Source organism: Egretta garzetta, unplaced genomic scaffold (assembly GCF_000687185.1).
Source record: "Egretta garzetta isolate BGI_Z169 unplaced genomic scaffold, ASM68718v1 scaffold59, whole genome shotgun sequence".
Classification (NCBI taxonomy): domain Eukaryota; kingdom Metazoa; phylum Chordata; class Aves; order Pelecaniformes; family Ardeidae; genus Egretta; species Egretta garzetta.
The window spans coordinates 1,727,357-1,748,345 of NW_009267230.1; the positions used below are offsets into that span (position 1 = coordinate 1,727,357).

At 55.3% G+C, this 20,989-nt stretch overlaps 1 protein-coding gene across 1 annotated transcript; it reads left to right on the forward strand.

Annotated features, from left to right (window-relative positions):
- Window positions 1-712: 712 nt before the first annotated feature.
- RUSC2 (RUN and SH3 domain containing 2) lies at window positions 713-18,123 on the forward strand. The gene is given in 12 exon segments (XM_009647277.2): window positions 713-1,011; window positions 1,013-2,676; window positions 5,111-5,899; window positions 6,410-6,610; window positions 8,426-8,569; window positions 9,651-9,727; window positions 11,758-11,932; window positions 12,836-12,941; window positions 13,959-14,005; window positions 15,798-16,776; window positions 17,469-17,642; window positions 17,943-18,123. Coding segments are annotated over 12 exon segments (4,836 nt in total).
- The last annotated feature ends 2,866 nt before the right edge of the window (window positions 18,124-20,989 follow it).

The following is a 20,989-nucleotide window of genomic DNA, read 5'->3' on the forward strand; positions in this document are numbered from 1 at the left end:
CTGGATTTTGGAGAAGAATGGTTGTTGCTGCTTTCCTATTCCAGTCTGTTGCTGCTTTCCAGTCTCAGCCTGGACTTGGGTCTCTCTAACATTGCAAGGTCCGGCAGTGCCATTCAGTGTTTGGTTCTTAAAGGAAAGTTCGAGTACCTAAAGGTAGGCAAAGGTATTGAATCTGGTGCAAGAAGGTGGACTGCTCTCATCAGAGCGCAGTGCTTCATTTCAGACCCTGCGCTGTCTGCATGTTCTTCTGTCAGCGTGCAGTGCCATCTGCAGTGGGCACATCTTCATTTGGTTCAAAGCCCGTGCAGCCCTTTGGCTACTTGAGTGAAATCAGTAGCTTGCTTCGGATAAGTTTGAGAGGGGTCAGCTGGAAGCCCAAGTGCTGTCCCAGGAGTCTGCAGGGAGGGGAACATGTTTGTCTTACATTGTGGTGCTTTTTCTGAAGAAGGACAGCTCAGGACCTTGTGCTTGGGTACTTGGGCTGACAAGCACCAGTCTGTTTGGTCCCTGTCAGCACATGAAGTCTTCATTCAAACCAAAGATGCTTTAAGTAGTCACTGCCTTTCCTGAGAGGTGACTTCCTTTGTGGTTTTGTCTCTTTCTAGGTATCTGAATTCCCCCATGAGAAGTGTCCTCCCTGCCTCTCATGTGCAGCTCTACCTGTCCATGGGTAGCACCAGCTTAATTGATGTCCTGAAGAGCATTCCTCACCATGGATAGTCCACCCAAACTGACTGGTGAGACGCTGATTGTCCATCACATTCCCCTGGTGCATTGCCAGGTCCCTGATAGACAGTGCTGCTCCGTGAGCAAAAGGACCAACCCCTTCTGCCAGCCAGAGCTCAGCGTTACACGGACCTCTGCTCTTCCAGACAGAGACCTCTCACAGACTGACTCCTTGGTGTACAGCAGCTTTCTCCAGACCTCCGAAACCTCAGTGGAGGCCTCAGACAACAAAGAAGGCAAAGCAAGGGACTTGATTGTCCCTAGTGTCAGTAAGCGACACAACCCTGAGTGAGGGCGAAGATCTCAGCGTCTTTGGGGATGACTTGGGTCAAAAATCTTTCCACCTTCACAACTCACTTGCAGCTGGCAAACCTCCCTTTCATCTGCATGAGCTGGCCTTGCCCCCCTTCCACCTCCATGACTCCAACCACATTGTGAAATCCTGGAACATGGCCAGCCGGTCCGGTGTGGTAGATGGGCAAGAGGACAAAATCAGCAGTGACGACGTCCAGAAGAGGAACAATGCGAACCGGTGCCACCAGCCCTCAGAACGCATGGAGCTGGATGAATGCAGCTGCCATCATGGCAGCTCCTCCAGCTTCTCCTTCGATGGCGGTGACCAGGAGTGGAACCAGAACACGGGTGAATCGCTGAGGAACCAGGATGCCCTGCACAGCCGGACGTGCAGCTGTTCCAGCTCCGAGCTCCAGCACTGTCGCTGCTACAGTTCATCAAGTCAGTCTGAAGCAATTGACCAGCAGATGGGCTACATCAGTGACTCTTCCTGCAACAGCTCTGATGGGGTGCTCGTGAACTTCAGTGCTCTCTACAACAAAATGAACAGCCATTCTCGATCTAACCTGAATTCAGCCAACCTGTCCTGTGACTCTTCCTTCTGCAGCCACTCAGACACGGGAGCTTTTTACCTGGATTTGCATTCATCACCCACAGAATCCAAGATGTCTTGCGAGTCACACCACCCAGAGAGTTCAGGGAAGGTGTGTGGGTGTCAGCACTCCTCCTCGCCTGTCCTTGATGCTAACTGCAACTCCTACCACCTCCACTGTGAGCCTTGCACTTCGGAGAGCTCAGACCTCACTGCCTGCTTCCAGAGCCAAGCACGGCTCGTTGTGGCTACTCAGAATTATTATAAGTTAGTCACGTGTGACTTGTCTTCCCAGTCATCCCCCAGCCCAGCAGGATCTTCCATAACTAGCTGCTCGGAAGACCATACCAAAGGTAGCCCAGCCCAGCCCACTGAATACTATCTGTTTAGAAGGCCTGACTTGAGACAAGAAGAAAGCAATGTGGAATGCGGTGAAGAGGAAGCAAAGGGAGAAGCGACCCAGAACATGATTGAGGGCCAGGTCTATGTGAATGTGTCACCACCTAACCTCAACACAAGCCGGCAGCGCTCCAGAAGCTATGATCAGAACCTGGACAGGAGTCCCGGCAGCAGGCTGGGCTCCTTGGAGCGCATGGTGAGCTGTCCGGTCAAGCTGAGCGAAAGTCCAGCAATACCCATCCAGAGTTCTCCCCCGAAGCGAGTAACGTCTTTTGCTGAACTGGCTAAAGGCAGGAAAAAGAATGGCACCTCCCCACCACTCCGGTCCAGTGGTGATTCCTCCTTGGAGTTCTCCCCTATCCCCGAGACGCAGCGGGATTGCCCAACCTTCCTTGAAGAAAGAGCTCGCCGCAGCCAGAGTCTTCCACCCATGCCCTTCGTCCATGGCCTGAACCGAAGCTGTGAGGGCTTCTGTTTAAATCATGCTTTTGGGGATAGCCAGGCTTTGTGTCCCACCAAAGACTCAGTCTCCAGTGAGAAGGTCCCCGGTGGACATGGGGCAGGTGAGCAAGCCTCTCTGTCCCTGCTGACGGAGGCAGATGCCAGCTTCTCAGGTGGCTCTGCCAGTGGCCACAGACAAAGAGATGTTAGAGCCCAAGCAGATGGTAAGGAGCCAAACTAGGCAGAATGGAGAAGTAAAAAGAAAGGCTGCTCTTTGGGATATGAGGGGAGCAGCAGAGGAACCGGCATGGCGATGGGCAACCAGTGCCTCTGCAGTTTCTTTCCTGGTCTACCCTTCCCTGGGACAGAGCCCTGCCATGCTTATTTCAGACCCAGATCAGTGCAAGTGCCTTGTCCTTGTATTTCTAAAGCCTCGAGGTTTTGTGCAAACCTCTCATATCATGCAAGGGAGGACACAGCATTAGCACTCAGGGTCTGTGCAGCTTGGAGGATTGTCTCCCTTCCAGGGTGTTGTACTCCCCCAGTCCTTGAGACTCACCTGCCTTTAGCTCCTAAGGCAGAGATCTGAAGATGCTCAGCAGACTCACGTTACCAGCAGATGAAGGGAAGGGAACCACTGAGGAGTTTTTAGCCTTTCTTCTTTGGAGCTAGGTGGGGCAGAGGTGGAGAGGGAGGAGGCATAGCCCTCAGTCTCCTCTCAGTGCAGGGTCAGGTTGCTCACACAGTCTCTGTTGGGACTTACAGCATGGGTCCTGCAGAGATTAGAGGAGCTGCGTGTCTCTTCTGGAGTATCCTGGCCGTAGCCTCCACAGTGCATGGGATTGCAGGAAAGGTTCCTCTGGACGGTAATTGTCCCAGCTCCCTTTGCAGGAAAGTCTGCAATACATGAGTTACTTTCCACCTTGATATTGCCTTGATGTGTCCTGGTGAGGAAGCTGTGTGACAGCCCTATCAGAGGTATGGCCACTTCTCCAGCATGGCAGGAGACCTCTGTCTCTGCCCTAGACAGTTCTTGTTACCTGCTTCATAGGTAAGAGCCTGTCTAAAATGGGTCTCTGGCCAGACTGCTGCGGTAGATAGTCCCTATCACACCAAGGACCAGACTGTCTCCATTTAATGCCCTGAAGATTTCTGGCAGGAGATAGGAAGAATGTGTCGCTCCTTCCTGTCGCAGGTGTGGGAGAGATTTTGGCCTTTGGAGCAAGAGGTTTTTGTATATTGTCCTGTTTGTTTACTGAGCCTTGAACCTGCACTCGGTGCAGGGCGGCAGGGAAGGCAGGTCCTGCTGGGAGCAGGCAGCATGGGAGCAGCCCTCTTGGTTTGCAGTGGGAGTGCTTGGAAGGAGTAAGAGCTGCCTGGGGAGGAGGGGGCAGAAGAAGCTCTTGGGACAACATATCCCAGCAGTTCCTGCACCCCCTGCTGCAGTCCCTTCCCCTGGTCCTGTGCAGAAAGCTCCCACCTGCGGCTGAAGGTAGAGGCAGAGCTGCCTCGCACGGGCTGAGAGCAGCATGCAAGCCCAGAGGGTCTGAGAAGGGATGGGGAGGGAAAGCAAGCCCTGCCAAAGGCTAGCTGTAGGGGGAGAGGCCCGGCACACCCCGCAGGCAGGAGGTAACTCCAGGGCTCTGCTTGGGACGGGTCCTTTGTCCCAGGATCTGCTGTGGGCTGGAGGAGTCGGGTGGTGGTGGGGGGGAAAGAAGGCAGAAGGTGCCATGCTGTGCTGGGATGCGTCACGGCTGGTGGTCAGGGATCCCAGTCGGCCCCGTGTGTGCACCCAGTGCCGCGTGCGTTGTGCACGGTGTGCACCCCCTGTCACACTTCAGCTGTGCCCCTCGGGGTGTGGTGGCCCCGCCAGGAGCTGCAGGCACACGTAGGAGATCAGCCCAGTGGACTCCCTTAAGACACCCCTGTTGGTCATTTGATGGAGCAGACCTGCCTTTTCCAGGGTGGGAAGCTTTCCTAATTCTGCTGTGGTCCTGGTTTGGAAGGGAACGTCCTGCTCGGGTCTGTTACAGGCAGGAGGAGGAAGGAAGCTGTGTGCTCAGAGGGGGAACAGTTATGGGAGAAAGAGGAGGGAGGCAGAAGAGGAAGCAAGCGGCCTTTCCGACAGCACCGAGCGTGACATGGGATGCAGAGCTGTGGTGCTGTTGCTTGTAATGCTTGTGCTCAGCGGGGTGAGTTCTCAGCACGTGCGGGAGAGGACAGTCCGTCGGGATAGGAAATCTTACTGTGATACAGTGCATTGGGCCATGTCCTCGTGGTGCTGCCTGGGAGGAGGCAGGTCGAGGGCAGGCACCCAGGGCCGTGACTTGTGCTTGTCCTGGGTGCAAGGGGTGGGGAAGAGATGGGAAGGTGGTGACCCTACCAGGAGAGAGAAGCCCGTAGTGCAGTGCCCTACACATCCAGATAGCCGTCAACAGCTGGAAACTCTGCGTTTGGGGCCACATGTCTTTACCCTGCCAGCTCATGATGTGCATGTCTGGCTCAGACTTGTACCACTCTGCGTGTGTCGCTGGCCTCTAGCTCATCCTCTTCCTCGTGCAGCTGAGAACACATTCCCTTTTGCCTGTGATCTGCTGGGCTGATGGTTACTGTCCCTCTGTCCATCCTCACTCTCTGTCCCCCTTTCTTTCCCTGAAGGTGGTAGCACAGACAGCAAGCCTGTGGTGCGCTACAGCAAGGACCAGCGTCCCACGACTCTGCCCATCCAGCCCTTTGTTTTCCAGCACCACTTCAGCAAGCCAACCAAGGGCCGTGCTCTGCACAGCCATTTTGCCTCCAGCCTTTCCCAGCTCTACAGCTTGTCCAGCAACCGGCCTGCCAGCCAGCAGATCTCCTCCAATTCCCAGTCCTCAGTCTCAACCACCTCGGCAGAGCCGTCGGCAGCGGCGGGGAGCCAAGCCCGCAGCACGCTCCTGACCCAGCGCTCAGTGGACGGAGCTGCCTCCCGCAATGACGGCTGCATTAAGAAGCCTGCCCCCGAGACAACCCGGCCGTCCCCCCTGGGGAGTTACTCTCCTGTGCGATGCAACGTGCCTTTCTTTCAAAGCGTGGACTCCTCTTCCTCGCCCACAGCGGAGAGGGCTGGAGAGAGCCAGCCCCCCAGGAGCAGGTCGTGTCCCATCTCTGCCAGCCTGCTTTCCACGAGGTCTTCCCCTGCTGTCAGTGCCATGCAGCCCTCCCAAGCCACCAAAGCTGATGCTCTGAGGCAAAAGGAGAACCCCAAGCCGGTTCCCAAGAAGGAGGCACCGCTGGAGCCAAGCCTGCCACTCTCCGAGTACCGACTCCACAGTGGGTCCCTCCCGCCCCTCTCGGTGGGCAGTATGCCCGTCAGCAGAGTGGGAGGCCACACAGATCCCCACTGGAGAAGTGGCAGTGAGACCAGCAGCTCTGGTCCCTTGAGCAGCATGGGAATACGGCCCCTCAATGGTAGGTACCCATCTGCCAGGACGTGCTAGTCTGGAATGTCTCTGGCTATGGCTGTGGTACCACCTCTTACAGACATGGCTGGGGGCAAAATTGCATCTGGGTGCTGCAGCACCCAGCAACCCCTATCATTACTCTGCCTGCAAAAAATAGTCCTACGCTAAGAGCATATCCCACCAGTCCCAGCTCCTACACTGCGTCTCCAGAGAGGGCAGTGTGGGGCTGCTGATCTTACAGCACCCCGTGCCAGGTGTTTGCACCCCAAACCCACTCCTTCGATGCCTGCAGCCATGAGGCCACCCAGGCTCCTGCCCTGCTCTGCCAGGCTGTGGCCTCCGCCTCCCTCCATGTGTGCGTGCTAACGTCCTGAAACACAGCTGGACTTTTAACTAATGAGCTGTCTCTTTTTCTCTGTCCTTACTCTTTCTCATCTTCTCTCTCCCCGCTTCCCCTCCACGTCTTCCCGTCTGCTCGTGTCCTCCTGTCTGGTGCTCACTGCCTGCGGCGTCCTAGCGAACCACCTCTCCCCCCAAGCGCTGAAGTGGCGGGAGTACAGGCGGAGGAACCCCCTGGGTCTGGACCGCATTTCGGGGCTGCCCAGCTTAGCAGGCAGCCTAGACAGGAGGCAGCAAGAGCCTCGGCTGAACCGGGGCAACCCCATCTTTGAGCTCCCTGGCACTCTCAACACCAGCCATTTCCACTGCAAGCTGAACGGTGCGCACCACCTTTCTGCTGGGGGGCTCTTGGGAGGTGACCTTAGGGCTCAGGGTCAGTATCACTTGGGGCTCAGGGTCAGTATCGCTTGGGGCTCAGGGTCAGTATACCTTGGGGCTCAGGTTCAGCCTGGCCTCATGACTGCTCTGCTTGCTCTGAGAAGGAGGGATGATGCTTCTGCTCACAGTGGGGCCGAGGGGTACAAGAGGAAGGTGAAAATTGCCACAATGATGGGTGCATTCTGTGTGGAGCCTCCCTTCTCCACAAGCTGAGATCAGTCAGGTCTGGCTCTGGGCTGGATTGAATGGTAAAGTGAACGGCCCAAGAGCCTGCTCAGACCTCAGCAAGTGCTCCTGGACTATGTCCAGCTTGTAGTTCATGCCTTGTTCGGGCCCGCTTTCCGGGGCTGCCAGCCTTAGCAGGCAGCCTAGACAGGAGGCAGCAAGAGCCTCGGCTGAACCGGGGCAACCCCATCTTTGAGCTCCCTGGCACTCTCAACACCAGCCATTTCCACTGCAAGCTGAACGGTGCGCACCACCTTTCTGCTGGGGGGCTCTTGGGAGGTGACCTTAGGGCTCAGGGTCAGTATCACTTGGGGCTCAGGGTCAGTATCGCTTGGGGCTCAGGGTCAGTATACCTTGGGGCTCAGGTTCAGCCTGGCCTCATGACTGCTCTGCTTGCTCTGAGAAGGAGGGATGATGCTTCTGCTCACAGTGGGGCCGAGGGGTACAAGAGGAAGGTGAAAATTGCCACAATGATGGGTGCATTCTGTGTGGAGCCTCCCTTCTCCACAAGCTGAGATCAGTCAGGTCTGGCTCTGGGCTGGATTGAATGGTAAAGTGAACGGCCCAAGAGCCTGCTCAGACCTCAGCAAGTGCTCCTGGACTATGTCCAGCTTGTAGTTCATGCCTTGTTCACGAGTTGTCGTCCTTGAAGATCTTGTCTGTGCCCCATGGTGTCTGCCCCTCTGCCCCAACCCTGGCAGCATGCTAGGTTTTGGGCTGTAGCTCTCATGGTGCAGCTGGCAAGACTGTAGGGCTGCATGGGGCTCTGTCTTCTCTATGCTCTGCCCTTTAGGTCTTCTCTGGCCTCCAAAACCTGTGCAGGAAGGGCTGAGAGGGACAAGCTGCTTTTGACTGCACCTTTGAGGTGCCTCTGAGAGGAGCAGAGGGGTCTGCTGGGAGGGAGAGCGTTCTTGAGGCCAGCCCCAAGTCATGGAGGGAATTCCCCAAAGCTCTACTCCTCATTCCACTAACCCAAACAGTTTCTCCATCCCTCCTTCATGGGAAGATACCTAGTGTAACAGAGCTGAGGAATCAACCAGATGGAAGTCGAGCACATGACAGAGCTCCTGCAGAAGTCACCCCTTGAAAACAGAGACCGTCCCAGGGGACAGGCAGAAGACAAGTAGTTTGTTGCCTGTGCATGCCTGTGTGTGACAAGTAGGAATTCTGTGTGTGCTCTACTTTTGACCCCACTTGCTGGGGCTATCTGCACAGCAGCCCTGAGAGTCTCGTGCAGTGAGGCTTCCTTTAGCACCAGCCCATGGGAGTGAACCTTCCACAGCATCTTCCAGTGCTCACAGGCCCCCAAGTCAAGCTGGAGCTAGATGTTGGGTGGGCTGCAGGGTTGAACTGTACAGGCTCACGTTGCAAACCATTGCTGGGAGGGTAACAACCCTGTAGCCTTGCTGTCCCAGTCTTGGACAGGCTGGTGTGAAGACTCCTACCACTTCTGGGAAAAGCAAACAATGTGGGAGAGGCTTTGGTATAAGGCCTCAGGGCTGATCCTTCTCCCCCTGTCTCGGCCCTGCAGGACAGTCTATGAGGCAACTGCAGCTTACCTACACTGACTTCTTCCCTGACTACTTCTCACTAGCAGAGAAACCCCCCGCTGAGTTCTGCCTCTCCCCAGATGGCAACACGGAGTCCATCTCCATCGACTTGCTGCAGAAGAAAGGTGAGTCCATGCATCTCTCGTGGAAGAGAGTGTGGCGTAGCACAGCATAAGGCAAACAGTGCTTTCCTCTGTATCACATCATCTCTGGTGAGATGGTTTCTTTCCCTCCCCTTCTCTACTGTAGCATAACTACATGTCCCCCTGGACCGATGGCTGTTTCCACAGTGGGTGCTTGTGTTCTCTGCAACATGCAGTGTGCCGTGGAGTATGTTTGAGCTGCTTGTCCCAGGAATTCTGATTAGAAAGGATCTTAAGTCCACAGGAAAGGGCAGAAAGAGCAGGCAGGCACAGGAGCATGACCCTAAGGCAGGGCATGCTGCCACCCCTGTCTCAGTACACAAGGGCAGGCCTGTGAATCCGTGTGGTGTTGCAGATGTGCTCGCCTGTGATTTATTAGTTTAGGTGAAAAGTCTGTTGGGTCCTACATGGTAAAGTGTTTATGTAAAAGGGTGGGAGAAAGGATTCCAAAGCAGGACAAGAGATGGCTGTGATGAGGTCCATGCTAGAGGTAGACTTGGGGACTGGGTTGTTGACAGCTGCCTCGGTATCAAGTCAAAGGCAAGGGAGGTGCAGAAAGGTTCCCATGCCTTTGCTAGCTATGTGTGGGTGACTGCCAGATGGCAGCCTTCTTCTCTGTGGCACTTCTCTTCTTTCATCATAGTGATGCAGATGTCAGATTACCCACTACTGGCTTGTTATTGAAAGTCATTACGTAGCTTGCCAAATGCATGGCTTCCTTCTGTAGGATCAAAGCAGCAAAACACTCCTTGCCTCTGAGTGGCACTCCTTGCCCCATCTCTGCTTCCTCAACAGATGGTGCGTGGAGGTGATGGTCCATGTCCCTTAGGAACATGGACAGGGTGTCTTATGCTTCAGCCACTTCTAAAGGTTGTCCTACTGTTGAGCTGATAAGTGAATGTTGGAACCAGCAGGAACAGATTTGGTGAGGAGTTAGGTAGGACTCTGCGTGTTTTTGGCAGAGAGGGCACATGTGCTGACATGGGCTTCTTCATGAAGTGTTTGGTCAAGGCCTGTCCTAGAAGCCCCTCAGGCAGCTCTCTGACTCTGTCTTTGCCTCTAGGTCTGGTGAAGGCAATCAACACTGCTGTTGACCTGATTGTGGCTCACTTTGGAACCAGCAGGGATCCAGGGGTGAAGGTATGTCTTGCTTCTAGTATGGCTTCTCAACTTCATGAGTGGCATGGAGAGGATGGAGAAAGATCGCCTCTCCATTCTCTTCCAGTCAAAAACTACAGGGTGTCCAATGAAGGTAGTAATACCAAGAACAAACCAAATAAAGGCAATGGTACACCATGCAGCGGATAGTAAATCTGTGAGAGTTATTGCTGCATGATGCTGGGAGTGCTAAAGAGTACGTGGATTTAAGGGAAGATCAGAAAAACACAGGGAAGGAAAATTCACTGAGGCCTACCAAACACATAGGAATAATGTCCAGCTTCAGTAGTCTCTGAGTTGAAAGTAGGTATAGGCTGTGAGAGTATTAGGGGCAAGTATTACATATGCTTGCTCTGGTTTGACTCTCACATACTTACTCGTGGCGAATACCAGGCCAGCTACACCTCTGGTCTGATGCAACACACCAGCTCTTTTTTTCTCACACAATGGAGAGTTCTCTCCGTCCTCCACATGTCCCGTGATTCTGTTCTGGCACTGGTTCCAGGACACAGTGTAGTGTCCCCAGTCCCTCGATGTGTCACAGGGCTCCATAATGATAAAAAAGTGCATCAGCCATTGCCCATCTGAGTCAGGGGGGCCTCCCCTGTAGCCCTTGCCACGAACCCGCTAGCTTCAGAGTGCATTTAAGGTGCTCATGGGGCTGACTGTCCTTGGCCTGTACTCCCCTCATCTCCCATTTCTGGAATAACAGAGAAGCAGAGCAAGCTCGCTTCTGTTTGTACCAGCCAGTGTTTGCAGACCTCTGACACTCAGCATGTTTGTGGTGCCTCCTCTCAAAGCTGAATGCTCGGCTTCAGTCACAGGGACTCTGGGGCAGCGATGTGACAATATTTGGACATGACAACTGCCCCGGAGTGCCATCCCCAAGGAGAAACCTGGCTGGGACAGATTCCAAGCCCATTCAATCTTATCTCAGAGCCCAGAGTAATTTGCCCCTAATTACAATTGTTGCTGATGCGGAGATAGCTCTGCGGTGTAACTGGAGCTGTTGGGATTCCCACAGCTTTTTAAGGCTTCATTCTGAATTTCTTATACTTGCAATTTTGTTTTGGGGAATAAGAGCAGCATTTCCCCATTACTCTACTTGCCAGACAGTGCTGTGGTTTTGACCTGGGGTTTCGCTATACATTAGTGTGCCACAGGCTGAGCATTCACCTGTCAAAAAAAGCAGCACCCATCCCTGATGCTCCCACGCCCAATGGATCTCGTGGGATTATTCCTGACCCAGAAGTTCAGTCTCAGTTCAGGGCCTTTGTGGACCCGTGCCAACTGGCCAGTGTAATTCCGGCTCAGTCGGTAAAATCCGTGCCTTGAACAGAACTGCCTGGGACCCCCGACACGATGTGCAAGGCCTGGGGCTGACCCCTTTGGGTGGACCCCTCGGCAGCTCAGGGACTCTCTGCAGCAGAATATGTCCCTGCTCTGCTGATGCTGGGCTCTTACATGCTTCCTTACCCCAACCTGACCTCCGTCCATCCATTTTGCCCTCACCCCGTTTATTTATAGTAATCCCCAGGAATTATAGCTCGGCATGTCACTGAGTTAAGTGTTCCTTAACCCATCAGTGCTGTTAGTTCCTGTGTGGCTTGCTGCTTCCTGCTTCAGAAATAGCAACAAGAAAATCTACAGCAGCAGAAGGATCCCCTACTCTTTCCTTCCTCCACCAGGACAGCCTTGTTATACCTGTAGGGAGAACCAGGCATCCCTTCTAACTGGGACATCCTATTACCAAACTGGGATATTCTCTTCCCAAGCTGTTGGTTGATCCCAGCCTGGGGCACACCTTGCAGGGAGAAACCCAGAACTGGTGTAATGAGGCAGCAGGGGTGAAGGAGAAGAGCCTGCCTATTCAAGGAACTTCTGAGCATCGTCGTAGCCTGGACATTGCCTGCTGGATGTCTGTAATAGGCAAGTGAGGCTGGACTGTTCACACGCATCTGTACCTTGTAGAGCAGTTACCAACCTTAGCCCTGTTGCCTGTTCTCCCTTAGGCCAAACTTGGAAACAGCTCTGTGAGCCCCAACGTGGGGCATCTCATCCTGAAATACCTGTGCCCTGCTGTCCGCGACATTCTGAGTGATGGGCTCAAGGCTTACGTCCTGGACATGATCATTGGCCAGAGGAGGAACATCCCCTGGAGCGTGGTGGAGGCATCCACCCAGCTAGGTATGGAGGGTGTGCAGCGATGCCCATTGCTCTGTGGTACTCCCGTGTTGTGGCTGGGAGGTGCTGGGGAAAGCTGGCTGTAAGGATGGGATTGCAGAATAATACCCATCTCCCTGCATGGAACAGGGTGCACGCTAACCTTCTCTTGCAAGACAGGAGAGCCACTGTTCTATTCTGCCCAAATATTTATGGTCAATGCCCTAGCAATGAAAAAAAGAAAAAAAAAAAAAGAAAGAATGCCCTTTTCCCCCACTGTTTCCAGGGTCTTTAGCTCTGCACAGTTACCTGATAAGGCAGAGCTGTACTTTCTCCAGGCCTGTAACAACATTTGCACACACAGCTCACCTGGCTGAAGCATGCCCACAACACCTGCAGCCTTTGCTCGTACCAGTCTGAACCCTGGATTGTGGCAGTGGCTACCATCTAGGAGAACTCCTTTCTGAGGCTACAGATGGCAAGGCCACACTGATTTCTGTGTCATGAAGGGCTTACATTCAGGGCCGGGAAGCCTTCTAGCCTGTCTGTGACAAATCTCCAGCTCTGGGGTTATCTCTGTGCTTCCAGACACCCCAAATTATAACCACCCACCACAATTCTCTGTTTACCTGCTGATTTTGGGCCAAGGGCTGTGGCTGTTCTTGAAGTGTGTGAGGCAGGTCCCTGCGGTATTGAAGCTCTCCTGAAGTTTTGGAGTGACAGTCTGGGGCAGACCACAACCCATCTCCCTTGTGGAGTCTAACCCTTGGGATGGACCAAGTTCATCTTGGTGTTTGGTGGAGAGATAATGCACATATGGGCATGGGCACCCGGCCAGTGTCTGTCTTTGCCTTGATGCTCCTTCCCGTGGTGCCATTTTGGCTTTGCTAACCACAACTAATCTCAGCATTTTGCTTCTCTCCATAGGCCCCTCTACCAAGTTGCTGCACAGCCTCTATAGCAAGATCAGCCAGTACACGGAGCTCACCAACCACACCATGAGGTTCAACGCATTCATCTTTGGCCTCCTCAAGTAAGCAGGCTCCCTGGGCTGGCTGCATGTCACTGCAGGTCCTGGTCCTTGACTGCAGGCAGGCACAGTTGCCAATGAAAAGACTTAAGAAACCTGGGAAGCCTCTCCCCAGCTGTAGGTGAGGGAAGGAAGAAGCTGTGAGCCTCAGGGCACCCCGGAAGGATCAAAACCTACTCTACCGGGCCAGGGCTGAGAAGGGGTGGCTGTAGCCCACTGAAGAACATAGTCATCTTGTTTTAGCCCCAGAACATTAGGTGGGAAGAGTCTGTCTGTCAGGGTTCATACAGAGCTAGACATAACATATGCATGAATTACTCCTGGAAATCCCTGACTAAATTACTGCTTCCTGGAGCTGCAGTGAATCCCAGTGCATGAGGTTCTGAAGGAGAAATTGCCCTGGTCTGGGACCCAAGGCTGGCCCTTCCAGCTTGGATAAGGAGTGTGCATGCTACACTCAGTATTAAACAGAAGAAGGCAGCAATGCCTCTTTGCTGGTCAGCAAGAGCTCTGGCTGTGGCAAGAGAGTTCCCGAGATCTTCAAATGCTGGGGGACCCCTACAAGCAGGAGCAAGCTCTGCCCTGCTCTCCCCACCCAGGGTGGCCCAGCTCTCCCTTGCTGGCACAGCATACCAGCATATTTTGCGCCAAGCCTGAGCAATGGTCTTAGGTTTGTAGGTGATTTGCCTCTTCTGCCTGAGCCCTTCTCAGCAAAGCTAAGCTCTGCCAAGGACATAGGAGCTAAACAGTGAGGAAACTTGCTGGAAACATGGTTAGGGGTTAAGGTTGCACAATGCCTCATGTAAAGCAAACTGGATGGCTCCGTTGCAGGCTGGGCGGCTGTGGACAGTGCATGCCAATGGCAGCAAGCCTCTGTCCTTTCACTAGGTCTTGGGGTTCATGGGTTCACACGGTGTAAATGTCCTTTCCCAGCCACACTTCTTTTTGTAGAACAGCAAGTGTGAAGGGAGTGAACTGATTTTCATTCTTTCTTTCCCTGCTTGTTTTCCCTTCCTGCAGTATCCGGTCCTTGGAGTTCTGGTTCAACCACCTCTACAACCATGAAGGTAAGAGCCTGCGGGCTGTGGGCTGCCATGGGGGCCAAATTCTGCACAGTGCAGAACATGGGAGGGGGCATGCATTTCTCTGGTTGGTCTCTCAGCCTAGGCTGCTCCCCTCTGCCCTGAGCTGAAGGACTCAAGTTGCACCAGGGCAGGTTTAGGTTGGACATTAGGAAAAATTTTTTCACTGAAAGGGTTGTCAAGCTTTGGAATGGGCTGCCCAGGGAAGTGGTGGAGTCCCCATCCCTGGAGGTATTTAAAAGACTGGTAGATGTGGTGCTTAGGGACATGGTTTAGTGGTGGGATGGCAGGGTTAGGTTAACAGTTGGACTGGGTGATCTTGGAGATCTTTTCCAACCTAAATGATTCTATGATTCTATGATTCTGTGCCTAGACTATGCACAGTCCCAGCGTACCAGGGAAGTCCCAGGTGGAAGTCAAAGCTCCATGCACCCTCCACCTGAGCCTGGCCAGCCGTGTCCTTCCCAGCTGCAGCCAGTACCCAAGGCTATCACCTCCAATGCAGATCCCTCAGCCTACCAGTGGGAGACCAGATGTAATCCTCCCCAAGTTTCTGTGTTCCCTGCTCAGTGCCTGAGAGCTTGTACAAATGGACATGCGTACACTTAGCTGAAACCCTTCAGGCATGGGAAATGGAAAGGAAAACCTCCTGGCAAGCAAAAAGCAGATTTTACTGGATGTATCTGTTTTTTCAACCAGAAATGTTTCTAGAGCATGCAGATGACCCAGCAGCACAACCAGGCTGCCTGATGCCTAGAAGCAGCACAACTAAGTGCTACGTGCACAGTGAGACAGACACCCTCGACCCGCTGGATCCCCTGGGAGTGCTGCTGGCTCAGCCTGTGCCCAGCCCAGGGCCCCATGCCTTGCAAGGAGTCCAGCCCAGTATCTTCTGGCAGGTTTGGGGGCTGACAGCAGACATTTCCCAGGTCTGTGTGTGCAGGCAGCACTTCTCTCTGGAGCAGACAGGAGCCTTTGTACCCGGCAGTGTGGCAAGAGAAAGCACCCTGGTTATCTGGAGCAGAATAATACCCTCTGCGTCAAGCCATCATTAAGAGCTGGAGGAGTGAGCAATAGCTAGGGCAGTTAGGATGATGAAGGCTAAGCAAAGGGTTTGGAGATAAGGTGTAAGTCCTGTCTGTTGTGTAAGTTTGTTATCTCACTGGGGCCAAATGGCCACAAATCCTGTTCCCAACTCTCTCCCTGGGAGTGAGAGCTGACAACAAAGCTGGGGGGAGGTGGGGGTGGCGGGCACTGCAGATGTGGCCAAATGAAGTGAAGGACGAATGCTGCAGGTAGAAATGCTAGCCCTTTCTCTGTTAGGATCCACAGTTCAGCCCAGCCAGGTCCCTGGAAAGACTGCATTCAGCTGTGCCTGGCACCTCTTTCTGCAGGGGACTGGTACAGCCAGATCCGCAGCTCCTTGTTCATCTCTGGGAGGTGGGGAGGAGAATGTGCTGACCTTTTTATGCTCTTTGTTCGCACCCTACTCCCATGGTGTTTCCCGTGGTGTTTTGTGGCAGAGGTCATCCTGGTGGACGGTCTGACAAGCAGGTCCTGGCTGCAGGCACAACTGGAAGCGGGACCTGGGCCAGTTTGCCCAGAGTATCTGGTGCTCCCTGCCCCAGTGCTGAACCTCACACTGCAGCAACAGTTCAACAGCAACAGACCAAAACCCGGTGTCCCAACCCTTTCCCCATAGCTTCAGCAGCTTCTTGGTGGCTTGGCAAAGGAGAAAGGCTTGCCTCTCCTCTAATTCATGTCTCTTGCCTTACAGATATCATCCTGGCACACTACCAGCCGGTGGGCTTCTTGTGCCTGTCTCACAGTGTGTGCCAGCCCCTTTTCGAGGAGCTCCTGCTCCTGCTCCAGCCTCTCTCCCTGCTGCCCTTCAACCTGGACCTCCTTTTCGAGCACCACCTCATGCAGATGGGCAAAGAGCAGCAGCAGCAAAAGGAGCTGCTGCGTGTGAAGCAGGACCTGCTGCTTTCCGCACACTCCACCCTGCAGCTGATGCAGACGCGGGGCAGCGGTGAGGATCCCGATGGCTGCAGCACCGCCCCCGAACCGTGCAAAGTGGGTGCCAGGGATGGTGACATCTCACCAGACCACAGCCCCCAGCAAGCGACGGGTGAGAGGGTCAAGGGGGTGGGGGCCTCCTGCGGAGATGGTGACAGGGAGGAAGAGCGAAGGAAGATTCGAGAGAGCACGTGGGAGGGCAAGAAGGACAAGCAGGCGGGGTGGTGGTACCAGCTCATGCAGAGCTCTCAGATTTACATCGAGGGCTCGGCTGAAGGCTCGAAGTTCATCCGCTATGAGAAGAAGAAGGCGGCTGTGAATACTGTGCCCAGGTCATCGGAGACCCGCAAGGCACCACCCCCCCGCGAAGGGGTGGTGGAGGGTGCAGAGGCTTGCCCCATTGCTGAGGGCACCTTCGAGGAGAGGTCCAAGGCTACCAGCAAGCCAAGTCCTGAAGCCATAGAAGAGCCCTTGGAAAAGCCCCAGCAGGTACCCATCAGTGAAGAGGTGAAGGAACGGAGCTGGCCCTTCTGGATGGGGAGCCCCCCAGACTCGGTGCTTACGGAGCTGAAGCGCAGCAAGGAGAAGGAGACGGGGACTCAGCAAAGAGTGGGAGCAGCAGCAGCAGCCCCCCAAGAGGAGAGCAGCACCAGTGCCTCAGAGGGCAGCCAGCCCATCAAGTGGGGACATCTGTTTGGGTCCAGGAAGGTGCAAAAAGAGCCCAGGCAGCCTAACAGGTAAGGGCAAGGATGGTTTGGGGCTGGGGAGGGGTGGTTAACATGCAGTTGTGGGTGGAGGTCAGGCCAACAGCTGGCCGCTGGGCTACACCACAACGGTACACCAGAGGCAGCATGTGAATGGAGAGGTCTGTCACTCTTGCCCAGCCCTGCCAGCCTGCCTTAATTCCTCCTGCGCCACTGTTCCCCTCAGCTCCTACCCTTGCTCAATCCACCTCATGGGCTTTCCTCTTCTGCCTGAGCTCTGCCACTGCCTCGGGTCCTAAGTCCTCTCTCCAGGGAAAAGGCCCCTGCTGAATGGCCCCTATCATCACCTCATCCCTCCCAAAACCAAATATTGAGAATAGAATATGGAGCCATCCCTTTTGTGCACAAACAGGTGAGAAGGAGGAGTCGTGAAGTTGCCTCATGTAGCTTAGAATTCCTGGCACTGCCTCTCCATCTATACCCATACTATGCTCACCTGGAACATAGAACATCTATATCGTTCTATGGCCACTGGAAATGTCCTTCCCAGTCTAAGCTATGTTGTGTCTGGAGGATGCTGAGTCCTCCTTGCCAGGAGACAGCCTGGGGACCGCACTTTGAGCATGGAGCCAGACCTCTAAGGCGTGACCTTGCCACGAGAGCAGCTGCTCCTTGCCCCCAGGTATGCTTCCTTGCTACTACATGCTTCTGTCTCCTTCTTGCAGGTTGCCCTCTGGCTGGCTGAGCTTGGACAAGTCTGTGTTCCAGCTGGTGGCCCAGACGGTTGGGGCAAGCATGTGGCGAGAAGCAGCCCCTGAGCCAGAGTCCCCCCGGCCAGAGCCACCTGAAGTGCCCCCTGCGGCACGGCTGGCCTGGGGGCTGTCTCCCCACCCTCCCTGGTGAGTGGCACCATGGGGCCATCCTGCAGGTGCTGGGACATGGTGGGTTGGGGTTGGCACAGCTCTGCATGTTGCAGTTCGTCTGGCCCCCTTGGTACTTGTGGACCAGGGGACGTTTTGGGGCAGATGATGTAGCTTTTTCACCCATCCACTGCAACTCTGCAGCCTGCAAGAGAGGGGGAGCTGGGTGGAAGCAGGGGGTGTTCTCCTCGCTCCTCTGTGCCCGTGGTGGCCCCTGGGCTTGAGCGGGGTGAGTGTCCTGTGGTGAGCTAACCCTTCTTCCCCTCCCTCTGCCTGCAGTGAGGTGAAAGCTCTTTGCCATCACATTGCCACCGAGGCAGGACAGCTGAGCTTCAACAAGGGGGACATCCTGCAGGTCATCTCCAAGGTGGACGGTGACTGGCTGCAGTGCAGCCTCGGCTCCGAGAGGGGACTGGTGCCCATCATGTACGTCACCCACCCGGAGGACGAGGACTATTGACGCGGCTGGGAGGCCAAGTACAGTACCGTGGGCTGCTGAGGCTCCTCTGGGGAAGCCCACCCTGCCAGAGGAACAGACACAGCTTCTTGCTAGTTTCTTACCTTTCTTGCCATTACAGAATACAGTAACTGTAGGTGGTTCCTTCTTGCTCCTACTCGTGCAGCTGCCAAAGGCAAACTCAGCCCCTGGGTTCTTCTGCGAGCTGCACCTCGTATTGCCAGGCATCGCCGTGCATGCAGCCACACCGGGCACTGCCTGAGCCCCCTCCACCCCATACCATCTCCAGCACCTGTAGGCCGTGGACACAGCAGGAACCCAGGCAGTCCCTGCCAGGGCAGCGCTTCCCTGCTGCCTGGCTCAGTTTCACGCCAGAGGGTGCAGGATGCTGGCCGTCCCCTCCCCGGGGTGGCAGTGCAGCCTGCAGCCTTCAGCATCCCTGGTGTCACAGGGGTGGGAGCACCGTGTGTTGGCAAGGTCTCTGCAAGGCTGGGCTGATGGGTTGCGTTGCGGTTTGATGGGGAGGCTGCAAGGTCAGTTCCCCCACGCTGGAGCAGCCCCGTTGTAAGGTGTTCTAGTGGTGCCCAGTGGGTCATACTGGGCCAAGTGGCCTGGCATGGCCACGCTGCAGGGCTGGAGCTGTGCCTGGCCATGGCCAGGGGAAGGGGAACGGGGTACGTGTGTGCACGCGGAGCAAAGGGATGCGTGGGGTTGTGAGGAAGGCGCGTGGATGTTCACTGTTACGTAGGTCCAGGATGGGTAGTGCCACTCAGTGCGGAGATGGGTGCTTTGGGGGGTGGCCCAATGCCCTCCATGCTGAGCAGGGAGCCAGTGCCTGGGAAGCCCTGGGATGCTCAGTGGAGGGGGGTTGGAGGGGAGGGGGTGAGGGCAGGGTCCCTGACTGGGCTAGGGATGCTCTTTGGAGTTGGGGGCAGTGCTCCCGGCAGGTAGATTGGGGGGTGCTTCCAGAGGGAGCCGTGGAGGGAGGGGCGGTGCTCCCCTTGGCATAGGGTTTCTGGTCTTGCTAAGCAGTGCTGTGGGGTGGGGGGGACAAGTGTTGTGCACGAGCACAAGGGGCTGCTGGGGGTCCTGGGGTCCTCGGTAGAGGCAATGCCAGTCAACCCCTTCCTTGCCATGTTCATGCCGCCCGCTGGGGTGGGGATCTTCACCTGCCCGTCAGGTGGGGAACAATGTTAATGAAAGGCCATGCCAGTATTTGGTGCCTTGGCCAGGTTGACGCTGCTTGCAGCATTGTGCCTGGGCTGGCTTCCCCATGGCGAGGGGCCCTGGTTTTGCAAGGTTACTTCCTGCTTGTACATCGCTTAGTGGACGTTGCAACGTATTTAATTTGTATTTCCCCATTAGAACAAGGTGTCTCGCCTTTATTTATTTCTTTATTTATGATGCATATTAATAAAAAAGGTGCTGATTGAGCTCCCTGCTACACAGCCTTGTGATTTCAGCCCATCCCTGGGAAGGGTCTGAGGGTTACCTATGCTGAGTTACCTACCACTGCACTACAGGCTTCGCCCTGCCTCCACCACAGCCAGCACCCGACCTTCAGAAGGAGATAGGTTGCCCCCAGCTATGAGACCTGTCATTTCGGGCTGGGGGGGAGTGTGGGGGGTGCTACATCATATCATCAGATGTCTTGTGATTTCAGCCCATCCCTGGGAAAGGTCTGAGGGTTACCTATGCTGAGTTACCTACCACTGCACTACAGGCTTCGCCCTGCCTCCACCACAGCCAGCACCCAACCTTCAGAAGGAGATAGGTTGCCCCCAGCTATGAGACCTGTCATTTCGGGCTGGGGGGGAGTGTGGGGGGTGCTACATCATATCATCAGATGATGGCATGTCTCAGCCCCTGTCTCGACTTGGAGAGGCATGGAGCAGCCAGGGCTTGCACATGGGCTGCTTTGATCAACCTCTGAGAGAGGGTGGTGGTCAGGGCTGTTTGCAAATGGCACAGAGCCAAGGCTGTTCTCCCCACCTGCACAGTCTGGCCCAAATGGGGAAGGGAACCATGGGTGGCAAACAGCCCCATGGGGTGCTGAGTCAGCCCCATGATGGGAGAGGGGATTTCCAGCTGCCGGCACTGACACGGAGAGGCTCACTGGGTGCTCGCTCCCGGGGCAGCCTCAGATGCAGGGGAGGCATAGTGGTGTGGTCAGGGTGTCAGAGGCTGGATTTGGGGTTGCTGCTGCAGGGTTTGCAGGTGCTGAAGTCTTCGGAGGCATCTGGCTAAACTCGAGGAGGCTCTGGATAGTGGTTACCAGATCACGAACTGGGCATGGGGCACAAAGCCTGTGAAGCCTGTGTGGCTGGATGTGTATTGGGCAGTGGTTGCCAGCACTGCTGCTGTGGCTGGGTGGCCCTGCTGGTGGCCTGGTCCTGGAGGGTCAGCTGCAGGATCCTGATGGGGACATGGTGACATGAGTACCACTGGGTGCAGGTTGAGCAAGGAGAGGAGCCATGGGGTGCTGCTGTGCCCTGGAGCTGACACTGGTCTAAGAAGGGCAGCTCAGCCAGCCTCTCACATGGGGCGCTCAGCATCCCTTGGCACCAGTTTGGCTGGGATGTGGCAGCAGAAAGACGGGTGCTGTGGGGTGTGGGTGGCGATGGAGAGCGGGGCAGGTGCTGGCCCACAGCCTTCTGAGCACCTCCAGAGTAGATGGGAGCAGGTAAGACAGTCATGCTGTGTGCATGAGACCTCCTGGCCGCTTCCCTGAACCCAAGCGAAGCAACCCTTCACTAGGAAACAGCACAGATCCCTGCCCTTGTTACTGCACCAGCTAGTCCCTTCCCAGCCTCCTGGTGGCAGGCTGCCTGCCAGGGCCAGCCCCACATCCCCCTGCCCTGCACGGGCA